General features: G+C 43.6%; 1 protein-coding gene across 1 annotated transcript in view; it reads right to left on the reverse strand.

The window, feature by feature from the left end:
- yes1 (YES proto-oncogene 1, Src family tyrosine kinase) overlaps nt 1-23,042 on the reverse strand; it is a 29,542-nt gene extending 6,500 nt beyond the window's left edge. Inside the window, exons 1-8 of the mRNA XM_047589415.1 lie at nt 22,626-23,042; nt 11,069-11,359; nt 9,619-9,718; nt 7,917-8,015; nt 6,869-6,972; nt 5,357-5,506; nt 4,030-4,185; nt 655-834 (exon numbers count right to left, since the gene is read on the reverse strand). Coding sequence (XP_047445371.1) covers nt 655-834; nt 4,030-4,185; nt 5,357-5,506; nt 6,869-6,972; nt 7,917-8,015; nt 9,619-9,718; nt 11,069-11,351 — 1,072 coding nt within the window. The 5' untranslated portion in view covers nt 11,352-11,359; nt 22,626-23,042. The remainder of the gene's footprint in view (nt 1-654; nt 835-4,029; nt 4,186-5,356; nt 5,507-6,868; nt 6,973-7,916; nt 8,016-9,618; nt 9,719-11,068; nt 11,360-22,625) is intronic.
- Nucleotides 23,043-24,477: the final 1,435 nt, after the last annotated feature.

The raw sequence follows: 24,477 nt of genomic DNA on the forward strand, positions 1-24,477 counted from the left end.
AGAAGTGGTGAATAACAGCATGGGCTGGTTCATAACGTCAGCGGAAGGCGCTTTATTCCGGAGTACGCCGCCAACTTTAAGCCAACCTTTCATATTTTACGGGCATACTACTTGCAAAACATCACAAGAAGCGCGGATACGGTTGACGTAAACGGAGCTCTGAAAAGATCTGTGACGCAAGGAATCCCACTCTGAGAGCAAAGAGAACCTTCCTCGACAAAGTGCGGCGAATAAACAACTTACTCTTCTCCCTCTTAAATAAAACACTGCAAAATTCATCTATTCAATTCAGTCTATTCATTCTTTTTTCTCTTTTAAAACCAAGACGATGAATTGGAACCAAATTTACTCGTGTTTATTTGTGAACCTGCCGTTTCACAGCAGCAAATCATTATTCTCTGCAAGTTGCACAAAGCGTCTTTAGAAAAAGATCTCAGACGCTAGAGTGATGTAAGAAGAAGCAAGAAACGCATTTTGACCAACCAACAACAAAGTGCAAACACCTTTATTTGAGGGGCAGCTGGCCCGGGTTTAGCGGATGTAGCCGGAAGCGCGAAATTTCCCACTTGCATTCAGCTCCTGGTGTTCCATATTTTATATTTAAGTACATCTGCGTGACTTCTAGTTTGGGGAAACTGAACCCCGGTTCCTCACCTTTTCCCATGAACTCTGTGACAATGTAGATGGGTTCCTCGGACACCACGGCATAGAGCGGCACCAGTTTGTCATGTCTTAGCTTCTTCATGATCTGAGCCTCCTGCAGGAAAGCCTCCGGAGACATGGTGCCCGGCTTCAGGGTCTTGATCGCCACCTTGGTCGTGCCGTTCCATGTGCCTGAAATGTGTATTAAACTGTATTAGGATTGAGGAGACAATTCAATTCAAAAGATATTCCTTACATTGACATATACCGTTTAATACTAAAAATACTGACGCACACATTTGACCCATTTTAAGTGATTAAACTAGATCTATCAGCGTCGTGCTGCTGATCTCTGGCGGTGTTCCCGCATGTAAAGAGCAGCTCAGGAGAGAAAGAACATGACAGCTGAGATAATCGGCCACTTCCTGGTTCAGAGCCACTTACTCACGCCCTGTTTACATACAATGAGCTGAGGCAGGAGATCCACTGCTTCCGTCATGAGGCTGACCTTCATGAATGAATCATACTGAACAAACTCTACACACGCACACGCATGCACACACAGGCTGAAGGACAAACTAGGACAGTGATTATATCTGGTAATACTAACATGGGCTGGTGGCAGCAGAGCAGAGAAAATGAGGGCAATGGGTAAAACAAGCACGAGCAGAGCAGATTTGCAGCAAGAAAAAGTTGTAGCTGAGCAATCACGGACAAGGGGGGGAAAAAAAAACGGAGAGAGGGATTCCTGGGATTGCACAGAGGAGGCTTGCAGGTCGAGGCTTGCTGCAGGCCAGGCTTAATGAAAGGCTGAGTGATGAAAGAAGAGAGTCGTGTTTGCTGAAAGGCCCCCCCCCCCCCCGTCTATCGCATGCGGGCCAGAGACATGAAGCGTAGGAAGTGACCTGTGATTACTGGGCTCTGTACGTGTGTTCTCGCACAGCTATATCTTTCTGAGGACCAGTTTGAGTCTTACACCATCGGAGTGACGATATTTGTGCAAAGTGAGGACAGTTCGGTTGCTCAACACTTTTTACAAGGCTATTTGAGGGTTACAGCTCGGTTTTAGGGTAAAGATGACAATAATGGTAAGGTTAAGGCACTTAATAGAGATGGTTATGTTAAGGGGGTAGAACACGCATTACATCATTGAATGTCCTCACAAAGATAGCCATTCAAACACGTGTGTTTGTTCTTGTACAGCTATCTTTTTGAGGTCCAGTGCTGAGTTTTACACCATCGAAGTGAGGACATTTGTGCCAAGTGAGGACATTTTGACCAGTCCACACTTATTTACAAAGATGTAAGAGGATTAAGACTCAGTTTTAGGTTAGGTTATAGTTACCTGCAGTTTAGACCTCAAGTTGACGCGATATGGCGATAACGCAGATACCTACGTACACCCTACGCAGAGCCTAGCGCTGTAGCTGACCACAAGAGCTGTGCTTGGTAGTAGCATGTTCCCGCTTTAGTGTTTCCAGCAGCTTTTCCATTGCCGCTATTTTTTTAATTGTTTTGGATCAGTAAATGCAGAAACAAAAATTAACTCGACTGGCAAAAAAAGTCACAGCGCCGTCTAGTGCTCGGGTGGCGTAGTTGCAGATCGAGCAAAAGTCATGAGCGCACAAGTAAAAATGGCTCGCACTAGCGGAGACTAGGCGTGTCTAGGTGCCGCAATACTCTAAAAGCACTGTTGAGATGGTTAGGGTCAGGGGCTGGGGAATGCATTATGTCAATAAATGTCACAAAGACAGCCATGCAAACTTGTGTGTTTGTGTGCAAACATTTTTACGCTTGTGTATGCACCGGTATGTGGGCTACTGTGGTGACAAGACAAGTGCACTTCCCAGGATAATCCTACAAAACTTTATTACTAAGGAAACCAATTCTATAAACAGCCTTATATACGCTGCCTGCTTATATGTTCATTTACATTAAGTGTACATTAAGTTATTAATAATGTACAATGGATGGTCCTGCACGTAAACCTTTAATGGACGGGTAAGCATGCATCGACAAAACTCTTCATATTCTTTACTAATTCATGACAAGTGTCAGACATCAGTTGTTCGGGGTGTGTTTATGTATGCGTGTTGTTGATATAGGAAGTGCTGCATGTTTGATAAATACCCAGAGTATCCTGGTAGGACAGATCCTGAGGTCGGCCCACTAGTTCCAATAATTAAAGCTCCTAAGTTTTTATGTGCACAACCACTCTTCACAAGTTCTGCTGACAGATTTTACACAGTAATAAATTAGCTAGTTATGTGTGTTAAATGAAGAATCTCACAACAAAAGTACAAAAAAAATCTCTCCCCAAAAACGCATCGTTATCAGGCACCCGTTTCACACCTTCTATTTATATATTATAGTTAAGTCAGTATGAGGAAGAGTTCTACTTGAAAAACACAGCTCCCCTCTAATATTTGGGTACTAAATATGAAGTTACAGCTGGCATCGGCAGTGGAAGAAGAAGAAAACTGAAATTTCAAATCTCCTACTAGGCTAATTTAAATGTGATAAACGGCCGAATTACTGATGCTCAAGAGCAGCAGAATTGTTAAAGCAGATGACTAATGTAACGCCTTCGCATTCAAATTTCAAAAAGTCCCAGCATGTCACCTAATCCCGCCGTGTCTGGACCAAAAGGTCACTATTAGCTCATAGGCTAAGAAGCTGAGAAGAGCAACAAGTCATCACAGGCAGTCGGCTTTTCTGCCAAAAAGGTGCTCTATAGTTTATTTATTCTAGATCAAAATGCAAAATCTTTGGTTGATTAGACATTTTTATATATATTTTTTAAAATATATAAAAATGTAATTTTTCTTTCTTTACATACACATTAACATGAATCCAACATATTTTAGTAAAGGGAAAGCTTCATAATGAATGCAAAATGATAATGATAATAATGTATATTTATACATAACACTAGGTCGAGTTTAATATAGAACACACATAGTAGGAACGGGCTCCATATTTAATCTCTCAATCAGTTTGGGGGTCCTTGGCCTGAAAATATTTGTCTAAATTAAGATTAGATAAGGATTCAACGTGCTGAATTGGCTGGAAATCTATTATCAGGGGTCCACGATAGAGTCAAAGGTGCAGGATACACGGTAACGACGAGGGTTCTCGGGAAGCCAGACACCAACATAGAGCTAACCGCCAACTAACTCTCTGCAGTAAAAGTGTCAAAGTGCCACCGCCCGCACCCCTTATTCCCAAGTTGCCATGTGAATGGATTTTACATTGCCCATTCATAGTGTGAACGGGCACAATGAAAATATCCATGATAAAAAAAAAGCATTTGTGAGGAGCAGACTCAGCGGCCCCAGCGTTCATTCACTGACACACATACTCGGCGCTACATGAAGGGTCTCTTACCCATCCAGACTTCTCCAAAGCAGCCCTGTCCCAGTTTGACCTCGAGTCGGAGGGACTCTCGCGGGATTTCCCAGGCGTCCTTAGCGAGTCCCTGAGTCTGAGGCTTCACCGTGGGACACACAGTCGTCAGCCGGTAGCACAGACCATCAGCATGTTCTGGAGAGGGTGGGAAAAAGACACAGAGGGAGAAAAACAGGATGAGCTTTAAGGTGGAGCTGGTTAGTGACCAGCCTGCTAATTCACCCCCACCAGCCTGGTGAACATAAACACCCGGTGTCTGAGCGGTGATACATGCAAACGCATTCCTGGCAGTAGGCAGGCGGGAAAAAACATAATCAAACCACAATGAAACAAGAACAGTTCATTCACGACCTCCAGAATAACTCAGAATAAAATAAGAAGTAATGTTTATGGTGAAGAAGCCTTTTCAGACACTCATGATCTCATGACATAAAATAAGGCACATAGAACGGGAGAAACAGTGGAAAACCAGCCCATTGTATTCAAGATCTTTCTTTTGTGCAACTTCTCACTTATTATTGACTTCTGCCTGGAGATCAAATGCTGCACTCAGAGGGATAAGAAGAAGCACAGAGCTTTGAATCTACCAGTCATCAATTATAGACAACACAGCAGTGAGTGAACAGTGCGAGTTATATATATCAGTGCAAGAAGGGAAAACGTTAACAAACGACTTGTTTTTCACAGTATTTTCTGCAAAGTTCTTAAACACTTTGCCATGTGTGTGTTTGCACGCTTCATGTGATGCAGATGCTTTCTCGTGACAGACCATGGGGGATTTTTTTTTTTTTTCCAGGAACAGCCGCTTGCTTATCAATATTGTGCAGATTACAGCAGCTTAAGAAACGAAACATTTTTTTTTTTGTATTCACGTCTCTTGGCTTAAGTCGCACATGGCTTCGCTTTTTTTTTTTTTTTTTTTTTGGAGGGTATTTGTCGAGATTACCAAGCTGTGACCATGTCAGCAAAGCGTTTAGAATCACGAAAAATGAAAAAAAAAAAAAAAAAGCCTCTGTAATACGCATACATATTCAACGCATATCCGGCAACAGATCTGCAGCTGAATAATGCATCCGCCGCCGTGAAGCCAGAGCTCTCCGGCAGAAATGCGACAGGAAGAAGGCAGCAGAGGCGACTGGTGTTGTTCTCCAAAAAACGAGAACACCCTACTGTGACTATTACACACAGAGAGCCTGAATCCCAAAGAAAAATAACCAGCTTGCTCTGGGCTGGAGCATCCGTCCAGGTGTAAACAACAATTTTTATAAGTGCTACCTTCAAGACAACATGACGTGCGAGCGAGTACCTGTGTAGTGCTTCACCAGCTTCTGTAGCGTGTCGAACTGGGCTCGTGTGGTGATGTAATAGCCACCGCTGTCCAGCTTGCGGATCTTGTAGTGTTTGACGTTGTCTCCCTTCATTTCATCCCAGTCCCGGATAGACAGAGAGTACGCTCCTTTAAGATCCAAAGACATTACGTTAGATGTGTCTGATAGTGTAGAAAACTAATTTAAAGTGAGAATTAATGTGACAACAAATCAACAAATTCATAGTAAAGTCTGAGAGCCAGATTTGCAGGACCTGGAAAAGAACACAAGACTTATAAGGTCAGCCACACTACGTGCTCTGAGCTTGTTTGTTTTTTATTATATAAGTGCTCAAGTCTTTTAAACTGTTTCCACTTTTCATGTTATTCTCGGTAACAGTAAGTCTTCAATGACACTACTGGGAATAACATCCCTGGGTGAGAAATTGAGGATTCACAAAAGTTATTAATGAACAGTTTATCCTCAGGGGATCATGTCTGCGCCAAATGTCACCAAGTGTTTTTCAGCTTTGGATCAAATCCCAGCTTTGAGACAACACTACAGGGATAGCGGGGGGGAGATCCCCGTCGTGATTAATCCTCTGGAGACCGCGAACAAGCAAATGTACAACATTTTACAGCCGCCCAACTGAAAAACGTCGGTGGGATGACGAAGATTTCCACTGACATCGCTCTACAAACGCACCAAGTTGCACATAGAGCAGCTTTATATCTCACTGAAGAAGGACTGCAGATCCCGTAAATGTGAAAACATTAAAACCACCTTTTGTCTTTACACTGGCTTTCTTTTAATTTATTTTCTCGTACACGGTACATACAGGAATCTTCAAGTTAATTTCAATACATTTTTAACCCTTAACCTAACAGTTTGTAGTTTACTATGAACACTACAGACCACTGACCAGGGATGTAACGATAACCGGTTTCCAGACGCTTTCTAATACCAGTTAATATTTTTATTATCATTAAAATTGTGTCTGATTATTGTTTTTTTTCCCAAAATAATAGTTGGTTAAATCATTTCAACAATACCGTGATTATAATGATGATCACTTTGGTCACAATAATTGCGAAATTAAATTTTCATATCGTTACATCTCTACATACAAGAGAATTCAAATAGGCTGAGAGAACAGACAGAAAGCAAACACACGTTTAGCGTAAACGCTTGTATAACATTTGCATGTTGCATATTGCACATTTGCATAAACTCAAAACTAGTTTGCATGCAGCGTTGCCGCGCCGCCCAGAGCCTGATGTCGGTAAAGATGAGGAGACAGTCCTACTAGCAGAGGTCTCAGCTGTCGCTTCAGGTGTGGTGTCTAACATTAACACTAGGTTGTGGTGGCGCAACGCTACTGGCACGGTGGCTAGCACCAAGACGTACCCGGGGCGTTCTCTGGTCTTTTAAAACGTCGTTTGTGCCTCTGAATTTCAACTTTAAATACTTCTCAAGCCCCAGCGGATACCCTGTCGTATAAATCGCCTCACCTTTGGTCGTCTCGCTTTCTCGTGCCAAGAAAGTGCCCCGTTGGTTCCCTGGAACCAACAAGAGACGCTCTGCATCTTTGCGGCCCATTTTACCAAAGTACCATCTGCCAAAATGGAGAGAGTCAAACAGTCAGAGGCAGCACGAGCATATTGCACATTTAGAAATATTTCTTTATATATATATATATATATATATATATATATATATATATGTGTGTGCGCGTGTGTGTAATATGGTGCTGGTGATATTTAGACCTCGGACATCTGGATCTTCTGTATAATCTTTTCTGGGATGAAATGAACCGACACTGAACACCGGGAATTTGACGTGGTTCTTTCACAGAGTCAAATCAATACCATAAAATCTCAGCTGGGTCAATATGACGCAGCCCGTCAAACTATTATTACAGTTCATTATTAACTTTGTTCCAGGAAGCACATCTTTGGCTCGTTCTGTTAAATGTAATGGCTCCATAAAAAACGTTAGTCACAATAAGTAAGTGAAGCTCACGGCTATAAACAGGCTTTTCAACCTTTAAAAAAATAAAAAAAAATAAATCAGTCTATTTTGAGAAATCCCGACATGTTCACACGTGTAACAAAGCAGCTGAGTTGTGACACCTGCAAGGTATTTTTTTTCACCGACTAATTTGAAAGAATTTTAAAAAAAAAGAAGAAGAAGCCCTGCAAGCTGTCAATAACTGTTTTTTTTTTATACTTAAGACAAAGTTAATGGGCTCATTTACTGTGTTTTTTCCCCGGCACGAGAGAGAAACCAGGCCGGTGCAGATGCGGCACAGTCAATTAACGTTTCTGTCACACCGGAATAACAGCACTGAGAAAGCCAGCGGCTCTCAGCAAAAATACAGCGCTCCATTGTTTAACCTGCCGTGTGTAAATGATGAGCCAGTCGCGGCGCGTGTCCACCCGGCAGCAACGTTTCTTCTTAATCGGAAAAAGAACTGACTGAGCGGGGTGAGGAAAAGGGTGAGGGCAAAACAGCCAGAACGAGAAATTAAAAATGAAAAGTAAAGATCTGAATTCTTACTCTTCGGCCTGTATGGAGTCAGCCGGAGCCACGTAGTTACTGGGGATGTAACCTTTCTGTCCAGTGTTAATGGAGCGCGCCTCCCACCAGTCGCCTTCCCTGAGGGGAGAAGTCAATTATAAATGAGAGGCAAGAAGCGTGACTGAAAAAAATACACCAGGTGTTTAAAAGAGCACAAAAGATGTGAAAGGAACAAGGTCATATCCCACGTCACGCAGAGATACGTCATCATGCCGGAGGAAGGCATGGGCGAGTGTGAAACCACCGCTGTATTAACACAGCTCCCACTCAAAAGTTTTACTTGGCCACGAATGTATCTGCAACGCGCTGAAGTTTACTTCTGTTGGCTCTGAACAATATAATTAGATTCAAAAACAACCCCTGTACATCTCAAATGTGACAAACTGCTTTTTAATGAGGCACCACGAGACAAAAACAGTTAGAAACCTCTGGTTTAAAGCTTGAACAAAGTAGTACGTAAGTACACGATTAGGCATAACATTATGACCACCGTCCTTTACTGTGTTGGAGGGGGGTCTTTGGGTCCTTATGTGTTGAGGGGAGGGGCCTCTGTGGATCATCCCACAGATACTTGATCAGTTTGGGGTCTAGTGAATTTGGAGGCCAGGTCAACACCTTGTGCTGTTCTTCACGATTTTTTGAGTTGTTTCTAAACCGTTTTAGACTGTGTCCCCGTGTCAGGGTACATCCTTCTGGTGTCACTGCTATGAGGTGGGGGTGCCTGGTCTGGTCTAGGTGGGTGCTACGTGTCCAAGTAACATCCACATGAATGAATGCCAGGTCCAAACGTTTCCCAGCAGAACAGTGAATCATCACAAGATGATTATCAATGTTATTTATTTCTCCCGTCAGTGGTTTTAATGTTGTGGCTGATCACTGTGCTACACCTGTTTTCCTGTAAACCCTAATCAGCTGTCATATAATGTAGAAGCAGTACAGTAAATTAAAAAAAGTAAATGTCGTGGAGTTGACGTAGTAGAAAATGGACTATGTACAATTAAGTGAAACCTCTTGATAATAAAGGAATAAAATCATTTCATTTTATTGTGCACGTACTTCAAGGCATGAAATGCATAACATGCGGAATGAGAGCAATAACTGACCAAGTGCAATATTTTTTCCACCTTCTGCATCAAATTCCGCATCACTAGTAGCCACAGCTCCTGGTGCGTTTGACAGCGCATGTGGAATATGTAACAGAGACGAGGGAAGTAATTTTTTTTTTTTTTTTTTTTTTTTTTTACAGCAGATGTAATTTTTGCCTTTGCGAAAGCAGTGGAGGCAGCGGTCGGACGTGATGAATGAGGAGACGGACTTGGAGCTCTGCCCGTTCTCACACGTGTGGGATGAAGGCCGTTCTGGCAGCAGAGGCATATTATCAGTGCGCCCATCATCAGCTCTTTCTTTTAAATCTTATTACTTACGTTCATATTTTATTACGTCAATTATGAGGGCGCGCTTCACACTGTAACCCCAAATTGAGTGCCCAAACTAAAAGCACGATCAGTGGCTGGAGGAAAGCGACGGCAGCTAAACAGATGGCCCATTAGAGGAGGCCATTAACCCAGACAGATCTCAGCCTTAATATCGGGCCTGAATAAAAAGAGGGATTAAACACACGCAACCACGCACGCATAAATCCGCCCGGCAGTCTGTCGGAGCAAAAAGCAAATGCACTCACGTGTTGTTGATGATCTGAAAGCGATCCCCTTTTTTGAAGGACAGGTCGTCCGCCGTCCGAGCCTCATAGTCGTACAGGGCCACGAAGAATGTGACGCCACCTTGAAGACAGAAGACAAAATGTGCATTTAGGTCAGTCTTTGTTATTACCTTAAAATAAACTTATCAGGCATAACATTATGACCACGTTCCTAGTATTGCGTAGGTCTCCTTTGTGCCTCAAAGACAGTTGTGACTCATCATGGGGCTTCTGAGGGTGTCCTGTGGTGTCTGGCAACATAATGTTGTTATTGGGGGTCTTTGGGTCCTATGGGTTGAGGGGAGGGGCCTCAGATACTTAATCAGTTTGGGATCTAGTGAATTTGGAGGCCAGGTCAACAACTTGTGTTGGTTTTCATATTTTGGTTTCCGTTTTAACCTGTGTGTCTGCGTCAGGGTGGTGGTGGTGCTGGTCTGGTCTAAGTACCACCCACATGAACGTCAGGTCCAACCTTATTTACTTCTCCTGTCGGTGGTCATAATGTTGTGGCTGATCAGTGCGAGCATTACCCTTGAACATTTTTTTTCCCCTGTTTTCGTCCCACTTCCTGTGCCTCGGAGCGCGTCTAAAAATACCACCGGCAAAACAGAACATTCCCTCGGCAGTTCTCAAAACTCGGCGGCATCCCTTCGAATCAAAAAAGGGGACGCCACTTACGTACGATTAAAGAAAATGCGAGTGACAGAGGGGACAACAGGACTGTGATGTGTTTATCTCACAGAGAAAGCTGAATGGGGCAGGATCAGATCTGCAGCGGCTCCTCGAGCCGGATGATCTTCCCCGAGAGGACGAGGCGTCGACTGGTTTTCGCGTGCAAGTGTTCTTTATTGAGTTCATTCACCGCGCTCATCCTAATGTCACCGAGAGTCGTTTTTCATTACAGGCGCGTCCTTAATCAAAAAGTTCAAACTACCGCTGGAGATGAAAACTTTAAATGTAAATAAATAAAGCCGCCGAACTCGCTCGGTGTAATTCTTCTCCTCTCAGGAGAGGCCGAGGCTGCTGCATTGCTTCCCATATCATAGAGCTATTTTGGCTCTCTGTTCTGCCTCTTTGACTCGTTTCAAATGTCTGATTTGCATAACATCTGCTGCTCATAATGTCCTCGGCACAGCGAATGTCCAGCGGAGTTTATTCTCAAGTTTGTTTTGCACATTGTGCCAACAGAATTTCGAAGTTGAAATACGGCAGAGGGAAATAATTGTGGCAGTTTCATCCTTCTCCGCAATTTAATTAAACTGATTTACTACTTATACGTCGGCGTTTAATTAAAACCCACAAAACTTCTGAGAAGCAGGGTTTTTTTTTTTTAAAAAAAATATTTGAACGAATATATGCAGAAACACGCGACCGTAGGCGGACTCGCAGATTCTCTGTGCGTACACCGAAAGACACGAATCCACAAACTGACCTGTGATGACACCGGGGAAGGGGCTGCTCATGGTCACCGCCGTGTAGGAGGTGGACGCTCCACCGAAGGGGGTCATGACCGAGGACGCCCCGCCGAAGGGCGTGATGGTAACGGCGGAACTGTTGTAGCTGTTGTTCGACGGCTTCATGGAGGGCGAGTGGCCCATCAGGGTGGGGTCGGGCCCGTAGTGGCCCGGGTGTGCGTGGCCCGGCGTGGCGTTCGAGTTGTCGGGCCGGTACTTCGGCGGCGAGCCCTTGTCCTCTTTACTCTTGACGCAACCCATCCTCGAGCCTGCAGGGAAGAGAAATATTTGAGGATCAGATTACGGCGCGCGCTCGCATTTGCCTCGGGTAAGACATATATAGTGTCTCCTGTCAGAATGGGAAACAATGAGGTGATCACTGGGGGAAACACGCACAGATTTATTAATAGATAGAGGAACTGGAATCTATTCTGCAATGGACATTTTTGATGATATTCTTTGTAATGAGGCCGAACTTCAGCTTGTGCAACACAAACGGAGAGAAGCCGTTTAGGCTGTTCAGGCTAGAACCAAGCATTTCGGTGGGTTTCAACATAACTGAACTCTCAAAAGACTGCAAGCCAAGCCGAGTGACCTCACACGACTTCACAAGTCTCGACAAAAGCCCTGACAAGAGAGCAGAGCTAGAAACTGTTACCGCCAGCTCGCACCAGTGATCACACTCAGTACATTTACAGGCACCTGAAAAAAAAAAACGACACCCAGATAACGTGTCTGGACACTGATTTTCTCCGGCATGTATACACCTTAATCAGAGTTAAACTAGACAACGCGTGTGCGCATGCTCAACAACCACTGCGCTGGTGTATGACCCCGGAACAAAAACACACAAGAAAGCCGGTCGGAGAAAAAGAAGGTAAACTGAGTCGGTAGAAGAACCACCTGAGGGATAGCGCCATCTTATCCTCACCATAAGCAGCGCGCTCATTACGCACGGGATTAAAAAGAGCCGTACTATTATCCATCATGTTGTTGTTTATAATGCGGGTCTGCTGCATGAACGACTCCAGTCTACTATATGACGTAACAGGTCAACTGGAAAGGGGGATGTATTAACCCACTGAAAAGACACATATTGCCACCTAGTGTGGTGGAGGAGGACATGCTCCCCCCACTTATTCGATTTTCTCCATTTCATGTAAACCACATTCAGAAAGTTGAATTTTGAACATAGCTCCATTAAGCTGTGCATGTTAAACGCACTCATTAACAGCCTGGTCAGATCTCGGGTTCAGATCCGATCTGGGTGACCTGATCACGTAAAAAGACGGTCGTGAACACCCCCTGGGAACCACTGAGATCACATCTGAGAGGTCCAATGATCTCTGACCACATCTGGAGGTGGTCTGGATCTCGTGTCCACATTCATTTGTTTGTGCGAGCGCAATGCGTCCTGAATCGCTTTAAAAGACTCTCGACTCACTCACGACGCATGAAAAGGAAAAAGCACCCTGTTCTTTTTTTAATGTGTGTTCATTAGTAATGAGAGCCTTTTCAAATATTCTGTCCTTGTTGCTGTTACCCAACTATAAAATAAATCAACCTAAGTAAGAATTAACAAACGAAAAGCAGCCCTTTGGCGTTAAGAGCTTGTGCTCATGTCACTCCTGAGATTATGGATACATGAGACCCAGTGAGTCAGGGTGTGTGCACGCTGTTTCCTAGAAATTCAGGACTAAGAGCAAATGACTTTACATAAGCAGAAAATACGGGTAACAGTTATTATTTTGGCTCACGTTTCCAGAACAAGTATGCACTTTGTCGTCAAACCTGTAAGACTGCACGCGCAACCGGTTTTATTCACCGTGTGTACCTGACTTTGGACACGTCTACCGATTCATAAATTCCTTGGGAATTGATTTTATTTATTTATTTATTTATTTTAAATACATGACATTTCCTGCATCCACAAGATTAGTCCACGTTTGAGGGAGATCCAAAACCTGACTGGGGCTACGCAAACGTGGGAAAACCACAAATCTCGGAAACCAACGTCAAGAGTATCTCGAAAGGAATCGATTCTCAACTTAACTGAAAATGAAAATCAGCAGCGACGCTCGGCTCGAATGCCCTCACCCGACTACATTGTGTACCGAGGTGTGTGCCAGTCCACCACCTGAGATAAGCCTGCTTCCGCACAACTTCAGTCACCGTGACGTCCTCACAAACACATTCCTTTGTTGGCTTTCATGAGTTTGTGTGTCCTCATAAGCAGAGGGCATCCTCCGCAGATTCTGCTCTGTTTACTCGTCTTTCTACCACCTTAAGCCTCTCAGTCAAACTGTTTTTATGTGCGTGCGTTTCGCGCGTCTGCGAAATAAAACCGGCTGCCACTGCACATCAGATCGAGCTCCTGCTTCAGGACTGCTCCACTTTCGATGACTCACATCCTGGCATTTGTAAAAACGTTAGAGCAGATTCTTTAAGCGGCTGTCACGGACACGCAGGTATTTGTAACAGAAGCAGAGTTGTGGGATTCTCGGGCAGAATGCATGACACAACACATTTTCAGTTCAATTTGTTCTATGGCCACAGACGGTGTCATGTAAAATAAAGCGGATGACTCTGTGAAAATATGCTAACGCTGACAAAAATATGATGAAGTTAAAGCTTGAGGACTTACGTAAGCGGAGTGTTGGTTTTATTTCTAAGGTGCTATTTACACTGATCAGCCAGAACATTAAAACCACTGACCATCTCGTGACAACATTCTGGTAGGAAACTTTTGCACCAAGCTTTCACGTGGATGTTACTTCAAAGTGAAACATTCCCTAAAGGGATGATCCACAGAGGCCCCCCCCTCAACCCATAGGACCCAAAGGCCCCCCCACTAACAACATCCTGTTGTTAGACACCACAGGACACCCTCAGAAGACCCGTGTCCATTCTCTGACGAGTCACAACTCTCTTGGAGGCACAAAGGAGACCTACACAATACTAGGAAGGTGGTCATAATGTTATGCCTGATCAGTGTAATTCAAACAGTTAGCGTAGACATTCGTTTAGGCCCAACATTGGCCTATATTGAACTGTATTCACTGATATGCCGAAGTTTTTCCACACGCCTCTTGGATACAAAGATTCTCAATGAATAAATTATGCATTTTAAACTTTAACTGGGAAATTTGAAATATTAACACATCATCCGTCAGTCATTTACTTTTTAACCTCACGGAAAACTGCTACGTGTGGGTTTTGCGTGGGCAATCGTCACATTGTTTCAGCAGCGAAGACTCCGCAATCTGGTGAAATGACCCGGTTCTTGATCTTCCTGCACTATTTTTAGACTCGAGAGTGGCACTTCACGTTAAAAGAACACCCTTTCATTATGGCAGACTGCGCCACATGTCATGTTTACATTAATTAGACAGAGCGCAGGATTCTTAAAACTTAACTTTGGGCAAACATTTTCCCTTCTGCTTGTCAAAACGTGAACGATGATTTTGGAAATCAGAGTCTTCGAAAGTCCCTGACTAATCGCATCGTCTCGGTGAAACACAGAAACACAAGAAAAGACTAATTAGGGATCACAACAGAAAAACTAACAATTAATCCCTCTTTTATGTGCAATTATGATTGCGAGTCTTTACTTCACGCTGGATCATCCGTCTTTGTTCTGAGGACGGTTTCGGGGCAAACATTTCCTCCGTGACTGCGCGGGAGGAAGAATAAACGCTCCTGCCTTTATATGAATTCTATGAATGGATAAATAAATGAATGAGTGATTGCACAATGTGCTTTGTCTGCAGCTCAACAGATCGCAAACACGGCGACTGTGGGAACATGAAGAACAATGCGGCCTGATTACGAGCGACGTACGCGTAAAGCATTACGGACGCCCAGCCGGTGGACTCCTGTTAACTCTGACTCAGCTCGGAGTCCGGCTAAAGGTCACGAGCTCCATTTATTCTGTCCACCGGCCCCAAGAACCTCCGCTCCAAATATCTGTTGCGACTGAAAGCGAGGCCTTGGTTTGTGAATAGACGTGCAACAACTGAACCAAATGAAGGTCACCAATCAATACATGGATCTATTTAAATGAGCCGGGCGGTGTATTGACTTTCTATCAATGAGCAACCAGTACGGACTGAAAGCCGACGGTGAGGCAGCAGGAGCTGGCGACAGAGACGGATGGAAATAAATAAGCACAAATGACGGAGAATCAAAGAGAAGCAGGAAGTAGAAAAGTAGACGCTGACGGCAAAAACACGAGTGCATTTCAGCATTTACGAAATCGCAGAGCCAAATCATCCGAATCCGTGAGCTGACGCGTCCACTCGGATTAAACTGTGGCCTTTTCAGAATCCAGACGTCCTCCACAGGACTGTGAGCGCAGACAAGGACGGCCGCTAACAGCTGGTGGCGACAGCATGCGAGCTGCTCGCCCTGGCATTTAGTTCCAAGTTGGTTAAGGTGAAATAAAACCGGAAACAGAAAAAACAAAAAAAAAATCTAACTGGTACAAAATACTTTATACTTGATATCTGTTATTTGTATTAAATCAGTTAAGAGTTTATTGTATATTGTACATTCTCTATTCTAGTCCTTATTTCTAATTTGTTTTTGTATACAGCTGCTGGAAATGTAATTTCCCAGAGGGAGACTTCCCAAAGGGATCAATAAAGTTGAGTCTAAGTCTAAAATGACATTATTACAGTTGGTCTACTTATTTATGGCAGTACAGTCATGTAGGTTTTTGCGCCAGTGAAGTCTGAAACATGTGCTTGCTTGTTTGTTTGAATGCGTCACCTCATAATGACTAAATGTAATGATTTATAAGAGGCAAATATAAACCCGACCACAATGGATGTTCTTCATACCGTTTATCAATCATTTTGGTTTCTTCTTGTATAGAACGCAAATTAAAATTTGACATTTTCCTTCAAATACACGCCCATGGTAGTTTATCCACTTTCTAGTGCATAAACATACATGTTTTATGCTTTAAGTTGTATTAATTAGGTACAATTAATCATTCAGTTTGTCACAATTAATCAAGAAAAAATTGCACTTTTTAAATGATTAATGGCTCAAAAATCTTTATTCAAGCAAACAACTCTTAGTTCCAGATGTTCAAACGTTGACTAATTAAAAGCTTCGTCTTTTGTGAGAGCAAATTTATTATTTTGTGGGTTTCGTGCAGCTGCTTATACAAAACAAGAAGTTTCAAGGAGCACATTAGGGTTTGCGGAAACCTCAGCCGACATTTTTCTTCTTTTATGATTTTCTAACATTTTACAGACGCGCAGGCTGATTTACTGGGAAACGCACGTGTCGGATGCACTGATGATGAAGTAATTGTCGGCCGCAGCTCTTCCACTGTGATCCGAACTTCCAGCTGCTCTTTGTGTTACACCCCAGCTCAAAAACAAACAAAACAAAAACATTTGACGAGGCCTCTGAAGCTCCGGTCGTAACGGAAGCCGCCGTCACGGGAGCAGGGACAAACACAAACATGACCGCCACCTTTGACCTGAGTCCGTCGCACGTGTCGACGGCCGCATTGTTCCGAACGTCCGAAACACTTGGCGTCTGACCTTAGAGCGAATGCCGCAGTAAGTGAACAGCTGAGAAGTAAGACAACAGTGAAACGGCGGCATAAAGGGGGTTGCAACGGTTCAAATCCTCTGCTCTGCCTCAGAATACAACATGTCTAAAAAAATGGCCGCTGACATAAATGAAAAATTGTTTTAGTTTGGCCAATGCAAGGAAATGGGGGCGTATTGTCCATATTTATAGAGTCTATGGGAAAAAAAACATATTTCAACGTATGCAGATGACACCAGATGAGTGGGTGGTTCATCAATGTGTGTGAGATTTCCTTGACTAACTCATGTGTGAATATGGCTCGAGTCAACCGAGATGATCTGGTGTCTCAAATTCCTTCAACGGACCCAAGCTCCACTTTGAAAAGTCTCAATCAACAGCCTTGCATGACCAGAAAGATTTTTTTAACCTCAGACCGGGGAACTGCACTAAGAGAGAAAAAAAAAGAAGAAGAAGAAGAAAGAAAAGCTCTCCCCCACCTCCGTCCTCTAAAGAAGAAAAGGCCTTTGGATCTCCTCTTTTGTCATTCTCATCTACCTTTTGTTATGGTTAAAGCCAGAGCACCTCGTGGTGCTCCCCCCAAAAGAGCACATCACGCCCAGAGATCCCCCGATTCCCCTCCGTCCCTTTACACATGCAGACTACGTCGAGCAGCACAAATGCTAATGTGGCGCAATCAATCAAAGTAAGCACCGAAATTAAATATTCAAAAAACAGATGCTTTCGGAGGCGCAAATTTACAATCGCAGCTGGTGCGGGCAGACAGTTTTATTATTTCAGCGAGATAAAGGAAATCACTGCACGATGCACTGTGGTGACGTGTGTGTGTATGTGTGTATATATATATATATATATATATATATATATATATATATATACACATACATATGCGTAGAAAGATTACCACCAGTGTTTTTAATGTAGTGTGACAAATCCACCAAAACTAATGACTGCTCAAGTCGACTTCATGGCGAATCAAATTACAGGCCGATTATTGTATCCTCTCTTGGATGGGTTTTCTAAATGAGGCCGTTACATGATTAGCCGAGAGAAATGTGCCATTCTCCTGGTAGCACTGAGGGAGTACAGTAACTAGTGCCTCGTGTTCATACGCCGATGAGTTATATACACTTCTTTTAATTGAATATTATTTTGCAAACCTCGTCTCTGTAGCACGAGCTTAGCCAACTGTTTATCCCGATAATCCGTCGGGTCATTAATTGTATTTTAAGTTACTAATAACGAAGCTTCAATTCTCTCTGTGTCTCTTTAAATTTAGAGATGCACGGAGCCTAACAGAGAAACAAGTATAATATTCAATAATTAATCCGTTTGACGTACATGACCACACAAAAGACGCTGATGCGTGTTCAAATATCAAATGCTGGACCCAGACTCCATCCGCGGATACGTGACATTTGAGGCCAGACTCCCAATGATGCCGTGTCAGATTAAGGAGACACAGGCTGCTCCGCTTCCCGCGGGGACGGATGCAGCGACGCTAAAGCGCCACAGACGGGGAGCTGTTTTCTGAAGCTGGCATGCAACAACTTTCAGGAGAAAAGAATTCCAGCACGACATGTTATTATTCAAAACTGTTGGGTGGTAATGGACTCGACAGGCTCTGGTTGCCTCGCATTCCTGCCCCGAACGGTTCAGAGTGAAATAAGTAGAACACAAACATATTGCTCGTCTGTGGACAGAGGTAGACAGAGGGACCTTGGACGTTTAAATCCATCTCGATTTGAAACATAAGATTTTTAAACACAAGCAACGTCTGAGTGAATCGACCTCGGATAAAATCAAAATCTGAATTGAACCGATTCAGGTTCAGGCTGAAGGTTCAGATTCAGGACCCTCAAATGCAAAGTTCAAATCAATTCAGCTTGGTACTTGGTGCAAACTTTGCATTATCAAAAGTTTTTTTTTCCACCTGGCATTGGTACAACCCATTGAACTGTATTAATTTCCACTGTTTTATACTGAGAACAGTGTACAAGCTAGTGCGCAATGGTTCAGCTTATCTATATAAAAAGTTATATAATAAATGAAGAAGAATTTTATAGCACTGTATAAAGAAGTGGGCACGTTTCTCAGCAGAAAACACGGATTAAAAATGGATAAAAATGAAGAAATTTCAAGAAGCATTATGTAAAACTGCTCCTGGGTCAAGAATAATGTTTAATCCGATAGAAAAGACACAGTCGGATGCATTCACCGAAGTGATCCATGACTCAGCTCCTGAGTGCTGTTAACCGTTCTGACTAATGAGATCAGATGAAACTCTGGAGGAGACCTCTGACCCCGAGCTGCTGCCTTGCGTAACCTTTGAAGTCGCAGATCTGTGACACAGACCGAGTCTCACATACAGTGTGTATTCAGACGTATACGCTTTGCGGCTCACGCTGCCATTCAGACACGTATTCACGTAATCTCACGGCGAAAGCCTTTGAAAACTGAGCAAACAGGAATGGGAAACCTCAGTGTTGTTTTAGCAGAGACCTAAATACACCGCCTGGACCGCCTTTAGCTTTGATTACAGCGGCATTCGCTTTGGCATTGTTTTGAATATAAGCTTCTGCAACGTCATGAGATTATTCCCGTCCAGTGCTGCATTCATGTCTCACCAACATCTTGGTTGATGATACCAAGATATCGCTCTGGATCAGGGTGAATCTGGACTCATCAGACAAACATGACCGTCTTCCATTGCTCCAGAGCCCAGTCTTTATGCTCCCTAACAAACTGAAACCTTTTTTTCCCCCTCACTTATAACTGCTTTTGTTAAGGCTACACAGCTGTTCCCTTGGGCTCCCTTGTTTCCCATTGTACATCTGGAAATGCTCTTACTTTCACGATTAAACATCGCCCTGAGTTCTACTGTTGTTTTTCTTTGATTTGATTTCACCGATCACCGATCACGTTCAATCAGGACCACATTTCTCCCTCGAAGACAACAGTTCTCCATTCCAGTTTTTAACAATACGTTGGACAGCTCTTGAGGCAACTTTAGTAGTTTCTGCTCCAATCACCTTAGATATTTTCTCTATTCGATGCGCGACAATGATTTGACCCTTCCATTTGGGTTTCTCTGAATATGGAACCAGTTACGTATTACGGAGGGTTCAAGGATAAAAAGACAAAACAGATGAGTTATGGAGTCAAAGCTAAAGTCTGTTGACATTCATCTATTTCTACGTTTTACGTCATCGTCTTTGTGATGAAAGATAAAATACCTGGCAAAGAGATAGTTTCATATTTAGGATGTGCCACATTTTACCACCCACAGTGCCTTTGTTTCATAAGAAATAATCAGTTCATCAAACTGGATGCACAGAAGCGATTTGTACAATGTCAGATCTCTGAAGTCCAAATGGCCCCAATGGAAGGTGGACTGAAAATACGAGTTGCGCCTTTTCTTTAAAAGATTCTGCTATATTGCCACTGAGGCGTCCTATTATCCTGGCTTCCACCCAAGCATTCAGGTGTTGCCTCCCAAATAATAACGGTGGCTGAAGTGTTGACAACACTTTAATCAAGTTATTCCAGTTATTCCTTCACCATTCATTTTGACAGTGGTGTTGTGGTCTGTCTGAGTTAACCGTCAATTGTTTATTATTATATGGCTTAATCCTCCCAGCAGGGAGTTGTACACACGACATGTCACGCTTTCTGTCCCGTCAGCTCTCGTTTTTACGCAAACGGTCTAAAGGCAGAACGTCGCCCCCATTACGTCTTCGTAAGGTTTTTAATACGGAGCAATACGGCAGAAGGAAGTCACAACAGTTCTGTCTGGGGCACGCTGAGCAAAAGAAGCTGTAAAGAGGTTAAACGTAGGTGTTAATGAGCTGAACAGTGTTTCCTGAAAGTCATTCATGAAAATTACAGATAAGCGTTATCTAATGTAAATGAGACCGTTCAGAAAAAAAGTTACGGAAACTCGTCGAACACAACCAAGCCCTGACCGAGCTCACGTTCCCCTGATCCAATGTCACAGCTGGGTGCGGCCGCATGTGATCTATTGTACTGTGACCACACCCATGTGTAACGTCGGGTAGTCACACAACCCCAAGACATTGACACTGCTGCACAGGCACTAGAGTTTTCACCATTAGTTGTATGGGATGGGTCGATTGTTAGAGAAGAAAGTTTATATGGAAAAACTAATCAGACCTGGCAGTAAAGCTCATGGACACACATCATTTTTGGACAACTGAAACAAAAATTGAACCAGAGGAGAAACTTGACCCTGTTTGGACTTTTTTTAAACTACAGATAACCACGTCGCAGATTTGTTCTCCATTGATCCTGATCCCTTCGTCACGGCAAGAAAAGCCACTGGCCGATGTTTTTTTTTAAGGTGCCGTCCGCAATCACATCTAAAAACCGAACAGTTCTCACTGCTAAAGATAAGTCGAGCACGAGCCTGAACTGACTGACTCACTCCGCAACACCGGCCACAATCACAGAAAGACGAGAGGTTACAAGGGGGCTGCAAGCCATTACTGAAGCATAGCTGTAATCGACCTGGCACACACTCCGAGGCACGGCTCGCTCTTATCTTCGGGGCAGCCTGCCACTCTCTGCCAATCACACCGAGTGGAGTTCGCTGGCGGTGGGGGCGGAGAGAGAGAGAGAGGGAGAGAGGGAGACGGGGAGGGAGAGAGAGGAACTTCCTTCCGAGTCCATTCATGCCATCGAGGCCACCTGCTGTGCCCGTCAAAGGCTGGAGTCAGGCTGGGAGAGAGAGAGACCGAGCCATCTTCAGGCTACGAAAACAGAAGAGCGCTGCGTGTTCCCATGTCCCCACATACATGAATGAGGATTTCTGAAATCCTTTTTTTTTTTTTTTTTTTTTAGAATCATGCAAAAAGTCAAACATTTGTCCAGGCCGCCGACGTGTGAGCGAGTCTTGACGGGACCTTGGACTTTCCTCCCCTGGCGCACGACCTCAGAAGTGACGTGTTGAGTGTCACTCATGGTGACACCAGGGGAGCCGGCGACGATCCTTCACGCCTCCAGTCAAATCCAAGGCTCTGAACGCGGGCCACCTGTTAGTGCTCCTCACTAGTCCGCCAACAGCCCTCTCCGTTCCAGCTGTGTTTAAACGTGTGTGTGTGTGTGTGTGTGTGTGTGTGTGTGTGTGTGTGTGTGTGTGTGTGTGCAGGAGACACAACTGTCCAGCCAACTGGGGCTGTGCTAACAGAGGGATTACCGTGGAGGAGGATTACCTTGGCACTGGAGTATATAAGCACACCAGCAGACACATGTAGGACAGGACAGCGAATATAGAAGTTAAAAAAACATACAACAACAAAACACAGCAGTGTTTTACACACACATTATTAGGAAGTAGATGTGAAACGTCCCAAGGAGTGAGTGCAAGAGCAGAGTATCTGCTGCTACAAAAAAAAAAAAAAAAAGAAAGCTTGAATTACACGTTGTCATTTTGGGAACTCTGTTGTGTGTCTTGCATTAAAGGCCTGTTACAGCTGAGGCCTGGAGCAGCTGATTGTGTGTGAGGAGATAGAGACTGGGTGAGGCACAGAGGAGAAGGAGAGGAAGGGAGTAGGTGGCTAAACTTTTATCATGTCCCAATAAAAAAATAAATTCACGAGAGTAACAACGACGCTGCGTTTTCCCTGTGTTACTTTTCGTGGCTACTGATCCAGCTTTGTCCCGGGACCCTTTATTGAGAGCCCCCCTCCTCCTCCAAACGCCTCACTGTTGTCTTCACCCACCGAATGATACAAAAAAAACAAAAAAACAAAAAAAAAGAAGCAACTCGGGATCTCCAACAAAGCTTGTTTCTTTTTCTTAGTCACAATGTAACACGCCAAGCAAATGATCTGGGTCCTTCCCCAACTTTCTCCAAGTGTCACAACACCGCAAGGCCCCGCACACACCACTTCCAAGACAAAATGTGACTTTTTTCCCCCCCCTCTCCCCACAGCGAGCGTTTCTTACCTTAAAAGCGACCTCAGCAGTGTTGGGACTTCGGCTACATGCGTCCTGTGATCTTTTCCTCCCACGTTTTTTTTTTTCTTCCTTTTCTTTTAACCTCACGTCGACAGTCCCAAAAACGAGTGGAAACAGCCGACACGAGCAGCCTCTAACGTGGAATCTCAGTCTTCCGTCTGTCCCATACCGATTAACTACTTCACCAGCCCAAAGTCCTGCACTGGGATCCTTTTCTGTTCCCCACCTCGCAGCGAGGACGCACCGCGGGCGCACAAAGACGCCGTAATATGGCGGAGAGGAGCCGCAAAGCAAAACAGTTCAAATATCAGAAATCAGCGCCTGCTGATAGGTCAGGGTTGCCCCCAAAAAGACACACAACAATAGCCCTGGACTAGTACCGAGGAGCCGACGAGGCCAAAGAAGGAATCATGCCGCGTTCACGCGCTCAGATTAGACTCGGACATCTGGGCTTTCCAGAACTGGAAACACCTATTCAAAGCAGTCACTCCCACGTTTTTTCACCCACAAAGAAAACAGATCTATATATACATGTATATAAAAAGATTGACGATTGATGAGCAGAATAATATATCGTTGCCTACCGCGGAGAGGGGTTTTCTCTCACTTAAATTAATTAATTACCTGTGATTTAACTTTCGACCCTGCGTGGAGATCCAGTTTGAGAACCTCTAAGTAATATTTTAACAGAAAAACATATGTGAACATGTAGATCTTGTTTTTGTTGCTTTGCTTATACTTTGTATTTTATTATTTGGTTCACATTTATTTTATTTTATTTCTTTATTATAACTATTTACATTATTGTTTTCATTATTCTTTTTTTTAATTAATATTTTACACGTTTTTTTTGAACTATCGGCTTTCAAAGTGTCTTTTTTTATGTGCAAATGAGCTACTGTGACTAAGCAATTTCCCTTGTATATGTGACTCCTTTTTAATTCACCTCACAGTGGAAATAGTATAAAACAGCACGCAATCACGTTACGAACAAAAGAAATGTCTCTTATCATTATGATTTCCGACAGCTCTTGAACGCAACGCCGTGTCCTATTGAACGGTTTTCCCGTGTGCCCAATATGGCCGACATCCTTGTCTCATATTGAGGGGAAAATCCCGCATCTGGCTCCGAACCAGACAGATAAAACTGTGCCCGTTTCCACCTGTCGACTCGTTTGTGTGCAGATATTTGTAAGATGCGGAATTTAAACGTGAGACAAACAGTGGGGTTGTATTATTTTGTGGTGCCGCTTAACCTTTGAACCTCATTCACGGTGCGCAGGCGTCTGGCGCCCTCTAGGTTTGATAAAAGGTTAACTGTTTATTGGTGCTTCTGGAAATAAGTATATTTAAACTTTAATATAATATAATATAATATAATATAATATAATATAATATAATATAATATAATATAATATAATATTTATGAGGGGGGAGCATATTTGTGCACATTATTCTTTGAAAACATTACAAAAAAAAACCAAAAAAAAAAACATATATGAAATCCTCCTTTACATGTTGGTTTTATTCCAAAACACTGCAGTACAGAAGGTGAATGGCTGCTCTAAAGCCTGTTCGTAGGCTGCACGCAGGATTTTACAGGACTCTTCCCACATTCTGTGTCCTCAGTTTGAGTAGATTCCCTCAGGACGCAGACTCCATTGTTCGGGCTGCAGGACACAGACAAAGTGGACAACCTTTGTCCCCAAGGCTGTCCGGCTCCTTCGTCCAGCTTCTTAATTCTGACCTCAGAAAGCTAAATGCACTTTTAAAGTTTAAAATTACTGTTCATCTGAATGTGCAACTGTTTTGTACGTCCTTTAAGCTCCAGTCACGCCCT

The sequence above is a fragment of the Mugil cephalus genome, chromosome 7 (assembly GCF_022458985.1).
Source record: "Mugil cephalus isolate CIBA_MC_2020 chromosome 7, CIBA_Mcephalus_1.1, whole genome shotgun sequence".
NCBI classification, from domain to species: domain Eukaryota; kingdom Metazoa; phylum Chordata; class Actinopteri; order Mugiliformes; family Mugilidae; genus Mugil; species Mugil cephalus.